Here is a 17,101-nt window from a genome sequence, read left to right on the forward strand (position 1 = left end):
TCTTAACCACTGTGCCACCAGGGAAGGCCCTCTGTTTTATGTATAGTAGTTTGTATCTGTTAATCCCATACTCCTAATGTATACCCCACCCCTTTCCCCTTTGGTAACCATAAGTTTGTTTTCTATGTCTCTGAGTCTGTTTCTGTTTTGTATATAGATTCATTTGTATTACTTTTTAGATCTCATATATGAGTGATATCATATAGTATTTGTCTTTCTCGGACTTAACTTCACTTAGTGTGATATTCTCTAGGTCCACCCATGTTGTTGCAAATGGCGATATTTCAAAGAATGTATATGCTTTTTTTTTTTTTTTTTTTTTTTTTTTGCGGTACGCGGGCCTCTCACTGCTGTGGCCTCTCCCGTTGCGGAGCACAGGCTCCGGACGCGCAGGCTCAGCGGCCATGGCTCACGGGCCTAGCCGCTCCGCGGCATGTGGGATCTTCCCGGACTGGGGCATGAACCCGTGTCCCCTGCATCGGCAGGCGGACTCTCAACCACTGCGCCACCAGGGGAGCCCCAAAGAATGTATATGATTTTTATAATTTGCTCTATGATTTGTATCTTAAGTGTGTACCTATGGTGTCCACTATTTAATCCAGAGACACTCAGTAATAAATAACATCATTTCATGGAACCTAACATATATATTCTGACACAGGAAAAAAATACAAGTTACCACTAATAAAATGAGTTTATTTTATATTAAAGTTTTCAAAAACCACATTTGTAAAATTACTGGCATACTAGGCCTAAAGATAGCCTTTACAAAGGGATTAAAAATTGCAAAACTGCTTTCTCTTAACTACTAAAGTACATAGATTTAAAAGGTGTTAGAAGAGAAAATGTTAATTCATGGTCAATGTTTAAAGAGTTAAAATACATTATACCTGTAGAAAACTACTAGAAGATTAAATCTTAAAAACATTAAGAGAATAAACACTGTACTTTCCTTTCAGAAAGCTTTACTCTGAAGTGATGTTTACTGAGAAACATACACTGCATACCACAGTTATGATCTTTTCAAAATTTACCTAACTGCTTTGCAAATGGATCAACTTAAAAAGAAAAAAAACATAGGAAATTGCTTCTCAGTACATATTAACTTCTTATTTTTCCTGATAAAAGAAAATAAAAATAAAAATTTAGTTCATTCCAATTAAAAATACAAATTACTAATATTTAACAGTTGTATTATTTCTAATAACACAAAAGTTCAAGCATTCCAGAGTACAAACTGTGTTACTTAAAAAGAAAGAAAGAAAAACATTTATCTAACCAATGTTTTACAGAAATTTGGAATATTTACATATCATATAACACTGTAGAAATCTTTGGTGGTGACATATGGATTAAGTTCCCTGAAAACACTTTAATAATTTTGTTCCATCAATCTGTGTAGTCAAGTATTTATAATTGGTAATGCTGGAACCATCATTTTCTACCCAATTCCACATACATATAGGGAAGTGTGTGGAGGGAATCTTATGCAGGATCTATGGGGGTTTACATAATTAATTCCTTAGCAATAAGGCTTATTTCTGGCCCATTTTTATACCAGAAAAAATATGGTGAACTAAAGAATAGATCAATTGGTACTTCCAAATAAACTCTGAAAATAGTTAATATTATGAACAAGTTGAATGATTATATAATAAAATAAAACACCAGCTACAATTTCTGGATAAACTTTAACAGCTACCCAAACAGTGTCCTAAAGGCTCGTGCAGCATCCAATGACCATCAGCCAAGTGGTAAGCAATGGGGGAAGGAAGGCACTGTGCTCTAGGGATTAACATACCTCTTTTAAAGGCATTAGACTTAAAAGCAGAAAAACAAAAAATGACCTGTTCCACCTTAAAAGAAACAAAAATTTACGATTATACAAAATTCAAAAGAAAGCATGCTAAAACACACATAAAAGAAGCAAATTTAAGAAATGTAAGAAAAGGAAAGAAAGGAAATGACAGACCAGCAAAATGACACTGACTGTATATAAGGATATAACAAACACATCAGAGGCAGCATTGTTAAGTGTAAAGAGATACAATTAAACAGAAGGACTTGCATTATCTCTTTGAAACTAGTGTTGTCCTCCATTAAACGTTTTGATTCTAGAAGTGTAGAGGGATAAATAATTCCTCCAACTTAGGACAGTATTCATGAGTTTACTATAATTAAAGAATAGGTTTAATACTGAAATTAGACTTGAAAACAAATACAGTGGTGCAAATCAGCCCCCAAAGGTAATGTTTTTGATACAAAGTCACTTACTTACATGACCTTGTCAGGCAATTTGAGATGACATTGCCTTTGTGTAGGAAAGATAAGCATGGCACAGGTAGCATTTACACTGGGAAGTCTAGTACTAGGCAAAATAAATAAAACTCTCTTCCAAGAGTTTATAACCAGAATTCATAGAAATTTTGAACACAAAGAGTCTTTCCAGAAACGAAGAGGCTAAAAATTAGTCAAGGTAAAATAGATGAAGATATTCATGGAATTAAACTTTGGGGGAAAATGAGTTGAATGAAGTTTTAGTCGGTGGTACTTATCAAGAATGTGAGATAATCTAGAAGACATTTTAAGACTTGTATCAGGAGAAATGTATGAATTATATTAAGGTACTCCTGAGTAAACATTCTGCTCTCCACCAACACTCTGAGTAGGTCCTGAATATACATTACTAGCTGGCTTCATTTCTTAGAAGGTAGAAAGGTCAAAGGTCTTACAAATCTCTCCACTGCTTTTTCTTTTGGACAAACAGAAAAATCAAGTAAATTATCTGAACAAGTATAATCATACAAATTTAGTTACTGATCACTAAAACCATCATCAGACATATATTTACTTAGAGTTCATAATGCATAGTTACCTATGCCACCTAAAAAACCTCAAAGTTCAGTAACTCAAATTCTCTTGGATTAAAAAAAATGATATTTTTCTAAAATCTATTCTAATAACTTCTAATATGTAAGATGAACAACATTTGTAATTTGCATCGGCAGGTATCCTCAGGAAATTATCTCCGCTAGAAGTGAAGTGATTCAAATGGTTCTAGTCAATGCCAGATTTATAAATCAGCAGCTCGTATCAGTGCCAAGCTTTTGAATGGATTGGCTGTTGGTTAATTTCATGAATTAGAAGATACCTCAGTGCTATACTGGGCTCTGACTCCATTTCACAAAAGCTACCACTTTTAAAAGCTGAAAACATAACCAGTGTTAACAAAAACATGCTAAGTTCAACTACACTATAGAGCTAAATATGGGAAGCTGGTGAATTTTAAAATAACTTCTTATCTGTAAAGAAGGTAAGTAAAAATAGTTAAAATTGAAAAATAAGCTCTGGTTTTTATTATTAAAATTAAATGAATATAACTAATGAAACCCACAGGAAAAGAGATGATGTAATTCAAGGCATAAATTTGACATGCCAGAATATGACAAATAACAATAAACACAGTGTTAATAAAACTTAAAATAAATGTACAGTTGTAAAATAAGTAAACAATTTTCAAGTGTGCAAAACTAGTCAGGAATGAAAGTGCTATGTAGATACCTGGTTTTCAAACATTTGCCTTGAAAACTTTCAGTTGATGGTGGAAAAACTAGAAAGTATTAACAAAGTAAAAATTTGAAGAATATAAAGTGTACTTTATCTTACATTATACCCTTGTTCTATCACTGCTGGATCAGAGGCCTATTTAATTACTATCCTCATGTGATAGAGAGGATAGTAACAGAAATACAGGTAAACACAATACAATAGCACAAAGTCTGGTGTATCATGAACCATAAAAAGACTCTTTTCAAGTATACTGTGGGTTTGTGTTTCACTTTACATCACAGGCACTCCGTGTTCTGAAGAATGTGACAATAGATAACACAGTATTCTAGTATTTCTGATATATCTATCTATCAATTTTTGCATAACTACCTTTAGTAGTCAAGATTTGGAAGTAATTGTTAAAGAAATAAAAACTATTTAAATAGATGAAATTTAATAGATGAAACCCTATCACCACCACAATTTACAGAATGATTTTAATGTATAAATCCTGAATCTATGATGTTAGAAAATAAGTTGATGTACTAGCATAATTTGTCTTGGGATACTTGACATGTACATGACTAAAAATAAACTTGTGGTCTCTTCTTCACTTTGTATTTCAGTGACCCATACCGCACCTGAAGAGAGAAATGTGTTATTATTATGACTTAGGTTTTGAAAGAAGACAGGACTTAATAGCTCATAATCACAGTAATAATTTTTTTAACTTTTCTGATATAAAGAATTATTCGCTAAGTGTGTACTCAAAAGACAGCACTACCTATATACTCCAAAATGGAGTTGGCATTATGTTGCATATATGCACAGATTATTATCACTAATAAAAAATGAAAACTGTTATTAAAACTGTTATTAACTGTTATTATTTATGCTTTGCTGGGTACATGTCAATGAACATTGCTCACAATAATCTGAGGTCATTCGCTGAAATCCTCCACTGCTTTCTGGGCACAAAGACAATATGTTATTATGGATAGACTTTTACTATTTAATCCTTATTTAGAGTTGGTTCAAAACAAAACTACATACTTCTGTTAGCTGCTTTCTTTTTGCATATACGTAGGGCTGGCACTGGGTACTCACATCAACCGTATGATTTTGCTATGTGAGAATACCATTTTCTACTTATAGTGGAAGACTAGGAATTTGCCATTTTCTAAATTTCCAGAGATCCTAATCCATCTGATCTGAATAGAGAATTTTAAATATAGCCAGTGCTCTATTATTCCAATCCTTCATTTATGGATACCCTAAATGCTAATGCAGCAGGAAATCCCTTAATAGTAATCACTGGGAAAACAACTCTATACCTGACTAACCTCTTTTCGGCCTTTCACGGTTTTCACAGATTTCATGCTTTGTGATCTTCGTAGCCCTTTGTGTGTTAACATCTCATCATCTGAATATGGCCCATCCGCTTCTTCATCTGTTTTCTCATCTCCATCTCTCAGTGGAATTCCATCACCTAGACGAGTTGTCAAAACCAATATGTTTTGGTAAAAGGATGCCAGTCAGCACCGCCTCTTCACCCTGTCTATTGGCGGTTCTCTGCGTGGTCTGCATTTGCCAGCTTGCTCTTCTCCCTGTCTCATCTGGAAGGCGTTCCCTGACTTTTACCATCAATCTTTGCCCCTTGCACTATTCTAGAGGAGGCTCATAACTCATTTCTTCCAGGAAGTTTTCCCTGGCCATTCTTATTTTTACTATGCATTTTTCAGAATAATTAAAAATACTTTTTTAGTAGGTTAACACGGCTGTCTTGTTCAAAAATCAAAGAATATAAATAGATACACAGTGAAAAGTCTCTTCCTGCCCTTTCTCCTTTTTGTGAACTCTTTTTTTTAAAAAAAATATTTATTTATTTATTTATTTGGCTGCACCAGGTCTTAGTTGCAGCATGCAGGATCTTTAGTTGTGGCATGTGGGATCTAGTTCCCTGACCAGGGATCGAAACCGGGCCCCCTGCATTGGTAGAAAAGTCTTAACCACTGGACCACCTGGGAAGTCCCCTTTTTGTGAGTTCTAAGGAACCTAACCAACAGTGTGTTTTGGTCTGTTATTTGTACCTTTGACTTTAATTAGGAACTCAGGGTCCTTCTCACCCCCTAACGTGTCAAACCTTTTGTCAAGACCAGAAATGGTAGAGTGAACTTAAGGAGTCATATAAGACCCAAAGGGGATAGAACATTGGGCAAGATAATTCACTGGGGGCAGGTGATGGAGAAGTTAAACCAACACTGTTGCAGCTGCTAAGATAAAACCCAGCCAGACAGGCTACAGTAATTAGAAACACCACAGGCTATGATGACTGACGTTAGTCAGAGAAAATAGCCAGCATCAGGAGGGTCAGTAAGAGATGGATCATGTGGGTGTGCTAACAGGCTGCTATGTGTAGCAACGAAGACTTAACGTTGGCCAATGTGCAAACATCCAGGCAGTTAGGCTGGTTACTGTCAGGAAATCCGAGAGCACCCTGAGAGGCTGGGATTCAGGGACAAGAACACTCCCATTCCTGAAGCAGTGGTTCTCAAACTTTATTAGAGTTTATTAGCACAAACTTATTAGCACATATTAGAGTCATCTGGAGAATTTACTGATACACACATTGCTGGGCCTGGTGTGGGGCTGAGAATCTACATTCCTAGCAAGTTCCCAGGTGATGCTTATGCTACTGGTCCCAGGCCCACACTTTGAGAACTACTGTCTGGATGGCGCAAGAGAGGGGCTCAAGTCTAAGGCAACTGGAGTACTAGGTAGGTTATAAAGACAGGGGTGAGGGACTTCCCTGGTGGTCCAGTGGTTAGGACTCTGTGTTTTCACTGCCGAGGGCCCGGGTTCCATCCCTGGCTTGGGAACTAAGATCCCATAAGCCGCAGGGAGTGGCCAAAAAAAAAGACAGGGGTGAGGTTACAAGGTCCCATTATGTTTCAAATTCTCCTTCAATAAAGGTAAGGAGCATAGATACCTTCTTCAGATGAGAAAAAAGTAGCAGGTTTTCCAGGCTCAGGAGGGGGCAAGAGATGGACTTCTTGCATGTGAAGAAAAGTATACTGAATAATTGTTTATTAATCTGCTCTCATAGGACATGAATAACTTGAGCATCACTAAGCAAACTATGAAGGGTTATAATTAAGCTTCTTCGTCTCTGATGGGAACATACTGTATAGCACAGGGAACTCTACCTAATGCACTGTGGTAACCTAAATGGGAGGGAAGTCCAAAAGGGAGGGGATATCTATATGTGTATAGCTGATTCATTTTGATTTTGTTGTGCAGTGGAGGCTAACATAACATTGTAAAGCAACCATACTCCAATAAAAATTAATTTTAAAAAAGCTTCCTGGTCTCATAATAAGATAAACATCTTTAATTATATATTAAGGAAGTACAATTTTATGCTGCCAGACTTCTAGACTAGAAATCAGGGAGGATTTGGAAGTAGAATCCGTCATTACATAGGTCAAGATCCTTTGCTTTCCTGCAGCAGTCGGAGGAAGTTTGTTCTAGGTAGACATGACAGCATGTGCAAAGGCCCCGGGGCAATGGGAAGCATAACTGTGTGGAAGAGCTGTGAGGAGGTCAGTGTGGCCAGGGGAGGGAATGGGGTCAGTAGTCCTGGAAAAACCCTCTTGGTGCAATATTAAGTGGAAAAAAATGTATGTATAGAAACAAAGTGTTGAAAAACATAAAAGTGAAACCATTGTATCTGTTGGAAGTGGGCTTTTAAGTGATTTTAAATTTCTTAATTTTTCCTTTTTTAAAAAAAAGTTGCCACATTTTTATTTAAAAAATTGTATTACTTCTATAAATGGGGAATATAAACCAGAAAAAATATTTTTAGATTGCCATTTGTAGATTTTTCCCTATTGCTGTTGCTTATATAATACCCCTAATCCCAATATAATAAAACTAAGGTAAAACATAGAATAAGGAATCAAGGAAAGAATCCGAAAGGAAGCAACTGTGATCAAAAAGTTCTCTAAGGCCACACATAAAGCATAAGGCTACACTTCAACAAACACGGCCCTTGCTATTTCAACTGCCTCTCACTTTATGTGATTAGGAATTGGAATTGCATTCAAAATGATAATTATATATACATCTTATTCTTTGTTTCCTAATTTCAACTAAAAAAAATCTTAGGTTTCTAAATATTGTTTCAGGAAAAGTGATGGACTGATTTGTTATTCCACAAGTATTGATATTTTTAAAATATTACTATGTGTGAGGCAGTGTACTAAATTATGGGGGATACTATGTTGAAAAACACACAACTGTCTTCTTCTACCCTAAGAAATATATAGTCATAGTCCAGTAGAGGAGACAGAGTCTAGTGCGCATGACAATACTGTAATAAATGCTGTAAATAGAAGACAAGGACAAGGTGTTACAGGAGCACACAGTAGGGGAAGTGGGTGGTAAGAGACGACTTCTTGTAGGAGGTAGTGGCCAAGCCGAATCCTGAAAGACTCATGATTCTATACACCGATCACATGAAGGAGTGGGATGCCAAGTCTGGGGAGCTAATATACCACACGCTGTTGAGCTTGGGCTTCCGAGAACAAGGGGGAGGGGGCATTGAAGCATTTTAATCAGAGGGTGACATGATTAGATTTTGTTTCTCTAAAAGAGTCTTCTTGTACTTTGGAGAATGAATCAGAAGTGGATGAGACTGGAAGCAGGGAGGTTACTGCAGTACAACAGGCCAGAAATGATAAAGAGTCCAGGGACTGAGGAGACAGTAGCCAAATTTGGGATCTGTTAGGAGATGAAGTCGACAAGCTTAATTTAGCAAGTTATTAAACTAAACTGCATCAAAAAGAGAGGAGTCAAGTCAAATATGTTCAATAAAATATTCATTTTCTATTCCACTTAAAAACCTGAAAATGAGTATGTATGAAAATTCTGCTGTGAGTGGTGGAAATAGTATTAATCAAAGTTGTCGGAGGATTTTAAAGACTTCAGAGGAAGGGGAGACCCAAGATTAACGAGAAAAGCCCGAATCTGGATTCCCTATCTGAACAGGAGCCTGGCAAGTTGGCTGAATGGTTTGCAGGTCTTCCAAGCCCAGGCAAGGGGAAGCTGGTGGGGTGCTGCTGGCGCCGACAAAGGTGATGCCAAGGTCGGCTGCTTTCCGTCATCAGTCTAGACTGGGCAAAATCCTCAGAATGGGGCTGTCCATGCACATTCCTGAGGAGGAGTGACTGAGGACCTAAGAGTGAGGAGTCTGTGTTGCCGGGGGCCCTGAGGCCTAAGGCTGCAGCTGTTTGACCACCTTTGGCCCAGAGCTCTGTTACCATTTTAGGAAAAGTAGCAGATGCTTTTGCAAACTGACCTGGTTTTATTCATAGCTCGTACGTCTTAGAATTGGTATATTTTAAGTCCCCCCTCCCCCCTTTACAATAATAATAGCCAATACTGATCCAGTACCTAGCATGGACCAGGCACTGTTCTAAGCAGTTTCCATGTATTAATGTATTAATGTAAGTGCAGAATCATGGAAAGTTGATTTGGAAGGGGCCTTAGTTATCGTGGTGGAAGGGGCCCTGGATCCATGTGAGGAGAAATGAGTACTTGGTCACTTAACAGCTGTTAAGACCTTGAGTGAGTCTTGTCTCTCTGGGTCTCAGTTTTCCTATCTGGTAAGGTGTTGAGGCAGATGGGAGATGAATACGTTTCTATGTGAACGCCAACTCTAAGCCAGTTGAGCTGTCTGGGGCACTGTGTTGAGAGGGATTCTGAGCCAGTGTGGGAAGTGCCACAATCCATTAGCAATGGCTGCCATGGGCACAGGAGCAGAGAGGAGGCATGTCACTTATTTGCCATCTTTGACTAAAGCATCTCTAAGGTCACCCCTGCCAAATTGTTTGAATTCATTGTTCCAGCCCAAGTGTCTCACTAAGTGCAGTCTCTTTATAAAGTAAAAAAAGAGTAAGAATTAGGTTAGGAACCTTGGATACTTCATTTCTGTCATTGAGTAGGTGGTCTTTGACAAGTAATTTAATCTCCTTAAGTCTCAGTTTATTCATCTACAAAATAAGGATAAAAATATTTAACCTGCATAGTCATCTTAAGGATTAAATAAATATGTAAAGCATCAAAAACAAGACAAAACAGAAATCTCTTTATGTGCTGGTATATTGAAACTGAATATTGAACCACTTTTAACTAATATGGGAGCAGCAGGTTCTTTGCAGAAAAAATATTTCCACTTATCAGAATGTGGTGTTCTTTCTAAGGAAGTGAACGTCATGTTCAAGGTGTCTATTTTCTTACAAAAAAGCATTTGGAGGAAGCTCTTTTTCCCATAGTGACAACATGCGGACTTGAGTAACTTCATCAAAGCAAGACTTCTCTCAATCAGCTAACCTCAAACCGCTCAGAGCAAGCCATTAGTAGTTTTCAAAAGGGAACCACTTTTCCAAATATTTGAATTTGCTTGTGTTTTGAGCTAACTGTACTGATTACACGAACTATTAGTAAACAGACTTTGCAATATAAATATACTTCCCACACTAAAAAACATACCAACTTGCTTTTCTTGACGAAGTTTGGAAGTAAATAAAATAGAAAAAAATTCATGATATAAAAAAATGAATACCTTAATTGTTTTCAAAACAAGAAGTAGGTTTGTTTTATTTTTGATTTTAAGGGTAACAGGTTGATTAAAAAAAAAAATCACTAAAACCCCACAACTCAGAGGTAAATGCTGTTAACATTTTAGTTAGCAGCGTTTAGAATCTCTTCCAGACTCTCCTCTGTGTACATATATCTAAAAAATAACTTTACGTATATTAATCCATTTCATCATCTATCTATTGTGCCTCTATGGTATAGGATCATAACACACACATTGTTTCACTGTTACTGTTCCCCCTGCCCCCAATCTGGATATGTTTTCATGTCAGTAAGTAGAAACTGACATTATTATTTTTCACGGCTAATAGCTACCTTTTTGCTTAACCATTTCTCTTAGGAATTTGGTTTGTTCCAATATTTTGTTACTATAAACAACAACAAGATGAACATTCATACATCTTTGTACCTATATCTTTGAACACTTGTCTGATTATTTCCTTATGACATGTTCTTAGAAGTTTCTTGCTGAGTTAAAAAGAATACATTTTGATAATTCTTGCCAGACTGTCATCCAAAATGATTATTCTACTTTAAACTCTCATAAAAAGTGTATGAGGGCTTCCCTGGTGGTGCAGTGGTTGAGAGTCCGCCTGCCGATGCAGGGGACACGGGTTCGTGCCCCGGTCCGGGAAGATCCCACATGCCGCGGAGCAGCTAGGCCCGTGAGCCATGGCCGCTGAGCCTGCGCGTCCGGAGCCTGTGCTCCACAACAGGAGAGGCCGCAACAGTGAGAGGCCCGCGTACCGCAAAATAAATAAATAAATAAATAGTGTATGAGAGTGTTTGTTTCCCAACTTTCTTGATCTTTTAATTTCATTGTTTAAAATTTAACAGAAGAACTAACTAACACCTCACTATCCTAAAATATTTTAGTCACACCATTTTAAATTTAATAGATGGATACCATAAAAATAGTGTCATGGATTTTCAAATTTATAATCCTGGTTTTATTTAAATAATTGGAATACAATTCTTAACCAATTCTAAGGTATAATTATGAATAAACTGCTGATAAAGGGCTCAGATTACTGGTCCAAATCAGCAAAATATATAGCAGTCCCCATAAACAAAATCAGTATACCTAATTTTTAACATGCTTATTAAGAAAATGCCTATTAGGGACTACTTTTACATTACTAAAGTATTAAGGATGATGGTTCAAGGTTCAAAGTTTCCTCACTCTTAAAGGCATTAGTACTTTAATCAATGGCCAATACTTATTACTACCTCTTAGATAATAGCCACCAGCTTTTTAAAGTTATTCATTCTGGGGAGAACTTAGAAGAAAGTTCACTATTTTTCCTTTATAAGAAGGGACTGTTCTTTTCTTTCTTTCATTTCTTAAAGTAATTAATTCATTTATTTTTGGCTGCGTTGGGTCTTCGTTGATGCATGCGGGCTTTCCCTAGTTGTGGTGAGCGGGGCCTACTCTTCGTTGTGGTGCGCGGGCTTCTCATTGCAGTGGCTGCTCTTGTTGCGAAGCATGGGCTCTAGGAGCATGGGCTTCAGTAGTTGTGGCACACGGGCTCAGTAGTTGTGGCTCACAGGCTCTAGAGCGCAGGCCCTGTAGTTGTGGCACACGGGCTTAGTTGCTCTGTGGCATGTGGGATCTTCCCGGACCAGGGATTGAACACGTGTCCCCTGCATTGGCAGGCAGATTCTTAACCACTGTGCCACCAGGGAAGTCCCTCTTTTTTTTTTTTTTAACATCTTTATTGGAGTATAATTGCTTTACAATGGTGTGTTAGTTGCTGCTGTGTAACAAAGTGAATCAGCTATACGTATATACATATCCCCATATCCCCTCCCTCTTGCGTCTCCCTCCCACCCTCCCAGGTGGTCACAAAGCACCAAGCTGATCTCCCTGTGCTATGCAGCTGCTTCCCACTAGCTATCTATTTTACATTTGGTAGTGTATATATGTCAATGCTACTCTCTCACTGCGGGACTGCTCTTTTCAAATCGGTTTTAATTATAAAGGATGATTTTCAGTCTCCCTCAGAAGAAAACTTCTACTTAAAAAAAAAAAAAAAGATCAAGTAGTCCTGTACCTTATAGACCTAATAATACTTTAATAAGAAATATCCTGAAGATCTTAGTTCTCAGTTGGGCCTTGAACTACAACTTTCTTATATGCAAAAAAAAAATGACTAAGGGACTATGTCTTTTTGTTTATGTGTTTGTTTCTAAGATCACAAAAATTTACTAAAATTTTAGAACGTATCAGCTATGACATGCTTATAATTTACATTAGAACAAGTTAGTTTTTAGTCTACAAGTCATGATTTCAACACATTTTTCCATTGGAGTAATCCTATTTTCAAACCTGTCATCTTTTGTCACCTGCTTAAAACTTTTTATCTTATAAGTCAATATCCTTCTTTGTTCACAGCACTTATATTAAGGAGGGTTTAATTATAAAACTCAGATGCCACTACATAGTTTGAGTAGCAAGTTAGAGATCACAGGTCAGAACTAGCGCTGGTGGTAGAGGGTAACCACATCCACTGCTTCTAAAAATTCATGGCAGCACAAGCCGCTACTGCTACTTTCTTACCTGGATTATCTCCAGAGTCAACAAAAAGCAAGCACTAACCTTATTTAGAGAAAATTTAGAGGAGGAGACCTACATACAGTTAAGTGTGAAGCTCAAGAATATAAGCTTAAAAATAAATGTTGTTTACCCAAATTCAGGTAGCGACCAAGTATTATTTTAGTACCCATCTTGACTCAAGATCCCAATTATGAAAGAACAATACATTAAAACAAAACAAGCACACCTGGTGATTCACCGGAGGCTGATTTACTTTTCTTTTTTGTTTCTGGGAGAGGTTGGTATGGTCTTTGTCCCACAGGCTCATCACCTTGGATAGCTGTTAGATCATGCATACTGAAACTTCGTAAACGTTCAGTTATTGCTCCTTGGCTCTATTTAACAGAGAAGTGATAGATCCAAGAAAAGAAATGCACTTTAAACTACTTAATATGTTTCCATTTAACTTTCCTCCAACATTTTATCATGAAGCTTATTCATTTTAAAATGAAACATTCAGAAAAGTTGAAAGAATTCTACAGTGGATACCCATATATCATTTATATTTTGCTATAACTGCTTTACCATATATTTACCATCTCTCCATCCATCAATCAATTTTTAATGCATTTCAAAGCAAGTTGTAGACATCAGTACATTCCACTCCCAAACATTTCAGCTTTAAATTTAATTCAAGAATGTAAAAAAATGTTTAATGAGCTTATCCTCTCTGTAAACATCATCCATAATATTTCTCTCTCCTAAAAGTAGCACTTTGAGGGCTTCCCTGGTGGCGCAGTGGTTGAGAGTCCGCCTGCCGATGCAGGGGACACGGGTTCGTGCCCCCGTCCGGGAAGATCCCACATGCCGCGGAGCGGCTGGGCCCGTGAGCCATGGCTGCTGAGCCTGCGCGTCCGGAGCCTGTGCTCCGCAACGGGAGAGGCCACAGCAGTGAGAAGCCCGCGTACCACAAAAAAAAAAAAAAAAAAAAAAAGTAGCACTTTGAGGCTTACGTTTCTGATTCAGAAGAACTTTTTAAAGTAAAAGAGATGCTGTCTTAAAGCTAAGTCAGGAATGGTAATGGCTCTACCTAGAACACAGTAAAAAAAATTTAAGAGCCAAAGAATCTTGAGTATGAAACGATATTCAGTTAATGAATTCACCATCTGGCAAAGCATATCTACTAATACACACAATTTGACTTTAAGTCATTTTAAAGCCTTAACAATATGGTAGACATTAGGTACAAGTGGGTATTTAAATTTAACTAAAATTAAATAAGTTTAAAAATTCAGCTCCTTAATTGCACTAGCTACATTTCAAATGCTCAGTAGCCACATGTGGCTAGTGGCTATTGTATTGGACAGTGCAGATACAGGACATTCCCATTACTGCAGAAAGTTCAATGCTTTTCATCATTGCACAGCTTTGAAAGGGACATTTCTGAACTTCTCAGACATAACTACATTTCCCCCCAAAGTATAAAGTTTTGTAAAGAGAAAAAAATAATCTCTAAATTTACCCACTTGAAAATTTGCATAGCATACAGATGACTCATTTCTTATTTATAGCTGGATTAAAAATATTCTAAAGGTTTTTTTTACACTTATTATTTCTTCTTCTCACACATGTGAATTTATGATTGCCTCTAGTTATAATGTAACTGTAGAAACTCATCCATAATGGTTCATCTCTAAATTTCAAAGCCTAGGGCACCACAAACATTCGAACATTACTGCTAACATGTATTTTACACTGAAGAAAAAGGTCTTGTTTCATGAGTCTTGATTTAGCTACTCCGAGTGAGTGATATCCTATTATGTCAAACCCAAACACCATTTTCATTCCCCACTTAAGTTTTGTAATTTCTACCATATTTTTTGAATTATGAAAAAGAATTATTAAATTAAAGGGTCTATATCCTCAATAAAAATAATTGGATTCCACACATCTTTAAACATTCTTGACAAGGTTTAATTCATTATACTATCTTTTTATCGGATACCATTTGCTTCTTAAATAGAGGATGACAGGGCTTCCCTGGTGGCGTAGTGGTTGAGAGTCCGCCTGCCGATGCAGCGGGACACGGGTTCGTGCCCCGGTCCGGGAAGATCCCACATGCCGCGGAGCGGCTGGGTCCATGAGCCATGACAGCTGAGCCTGTGCGTCCGGAGCCTGTGCTCCGCAACGGGAGAGGCCACAACAGTGAGAGGCCCACGTACAGCCAAAAAAAAAAAAAAAAAAAGAAGAAGATGACAGAAGACTTCAGACACACACTAAAAGGAAGTGACCAGTGCTCATCCGAAACAGATGCCTTGTTTTCTCAGAACTGTCATTTTCTCTATTCCTATCTTTGTATGTCTGTGCCCTCTCTCAGCAATTCTTGACTTTTTTTCTATTGCCAAATGAATGATAATATACGTCCATGATACCCTCTACTGTAACTCCCAAACCCTCACACTCAAGAAAGTACATCTCAGCATGCAAATGAGTCAAAGTGCCATTGAATCAGTCTAGCTTTATAGCACCCACAAACTTTGGTAGCTTTAACGATTATAATCAACTAATTACTTCGGGCATATCTCACAAATGAACTCACAAATTAATGTTCATTCTATTGCTGTACTTTATATATTTTGCCTCCAGAGCAAGATTTAAAGAAACTAGAGAGGGACAAATCTTCGGCTTCTTCTGTTCTCTGAGTGCACGTGGTATGGGACTGATATTGAGTATGTAATAAGTAAACTAAATACTCTTTTTATGCCTCTTCTTTTTCATTACTCTTGACTGCTGGTAAGTTCTCCATAGGTTGCAGCATGTTTTAATGTAAACACTGGAGTTTATATAGAGAGTTTCAGCACCAAACTATAGGTACAGTCATGGGTATCTATCTACATGGGTAGATTACAGCATCCACTAGGAGTTTGCTTCAGGTTACATTAAAGGTGAGCAACCTCCCTGTTGGCGCAGTGGTTGAGAGTCCGCCTGCCGATGCAGGGGACACGGGTTCATGCCCCGGTCTGGGAAGATCCCACATGCTGTGGAGCAGCTGGACCCATGAGCCATGGCTGCTGGGCCTGCGTGTCCGGAGCCTGTGGTCCGCAATGGGAGAGGCCACAACAGTAGGAGGCCCGCGTACCGCAAAAAAAAAAAAAAAAAAAAAAAAAAAGGTGAGCAACCCTGAGGTATCTGGGTGATCTCTATACAGTATGGATTTTTTTTTTTTTTTTTTTTTTTTTTGCGGTACGTGGGCCTCTCACTGTTGTGGCCTCTCCCGTTGCGGAGCACGGGCTCCAGACGCGCAGGATCAGCGACCATGGCTCACAGGCCCAGCCGCTCCGCAGCATGTGGGATCTTCCCGGACCGGGGCACGAGCCCGTGTCCCCTGCATCGGCAGGCAGACTCTCAACCACTGCGCCACCAGGGAAGCCCCAGTATGGATTTTAATGTAGCTCTTGAGTAACCAACCCTCTAGCCTCAAGTATTATCAATCCCCCAAAAAGGCCAGGTGCTGTAGACAAAAGCAAAAAGGGGCTGTACCCTCCTTGAAGACCCACGGCACTTCAACAGCCATTATCACTTTGAAAAATCATTTTTTTCCACTGTATATTTTCTAATGGGTCCAGAATAGAAATAACATGGGGAGAGAACTACTGCACTATTATGAACTTCAAAAATATTACATAAATTATAAGTATCCAATGTGACCACTTTAAAGGAGAAGTGTCATTATAAAATAATTGCAGCTAAAGGCAGACCTATTCCCTCTAATTTTTATATATTCAGCACAAAAAGTCCATTAATAAGGGAATTATGTTTGCAATAAAATGTTAAGTGGAAATATCTACCCTCCACCTCAGAATTCTAAATCATGCAAAATATGGGCACAAGTATGCAGTATGGTTATAGTTAGGGAAAAATATTAAAAAATGAAAACAGTGTGAAGTTTAGGCAGATGAGCGATTTTTTTCAAAAATTTCTTCATATTACAAAATTAGTCATAGATGGTATAGTGAAATTCTAATTGTAACATAGTATACTATAAGAATTTCTGATCCATTTCTTGATCATTTCTCCAATATCTAAATTCCTTACTCCCATAATTAAAAGAAAAATTGTTTCTACATTTTGAGGGCATAAACAGGGAATTATTATAGTCACTTGTCAATAACAATACAAAAGATATTGAGATTTTCTTTAAATTAATAATGCCTTTTCAGAAACCATGGAGGACAGAAAGCACTGGGATGACATATTCAAAGTTTTGAGAGAAAAAAAGTTTCAAATGTGTATTCACTATCCAGCAAAACTGTCCTTTAAAGAACAAATTCAGACAAAGATATTTAAAAACTAAGA

General features: G+C 37.6%; 1 protein-coding gene across 2 annotated transcripts in view; it reads right to left on the bottom strand.

The window, feature by feature from the left end:
* Positions 1 to 679: 679 nt before the first annotated feature.
* REEP3 (receptor accessory protein 3) overlaps positions 680 to 17,101 on the bottom strand; it is a 94,395-nt gene continuing 77,973 nt past the window's right edge. Inside the window, exons 6-8 of one of the 2 annotated variants that reach the window (XM_082640451.1) lie at positions 12,993 to 13,140; positions 4,893 to 5,038; positions 680 to 4,190 (exon numbers count right to left, since the gene is read on the bottom strand). In XM_082640451.1, coding sequence (XP_082496577.1) covers positions 4,134 to 4,190; positions 4,893 to 5,038; positions 12,993 to 13,140 — 351 coding nt within the window. In that variant the 3' untranslated portion in view covers positions 680 to 4,133. Of the gene's footprint in view, positions 4,191 to 4,883; positions 5,039 to 12,992; positions 13,141 to 17,101 lie in introns of both variants that reach the window. The other variant, XM_082640450.1, reaches the window with a different exon arrangement.

Source organism: Mesoplodon mirus (assembly GCF_964341445.2).
Source record: "Mesoplodon mirus genome assembly, chromosome: 2".
In the NCBI taxonomy this organism is placed as follows: domain Eukaryota; kingdom Metazoa; phylum Chordata; class Mammalia; order Artiodactyla; family Ziphiidae; genus Mesoplodon; species Mesoplodon mirus.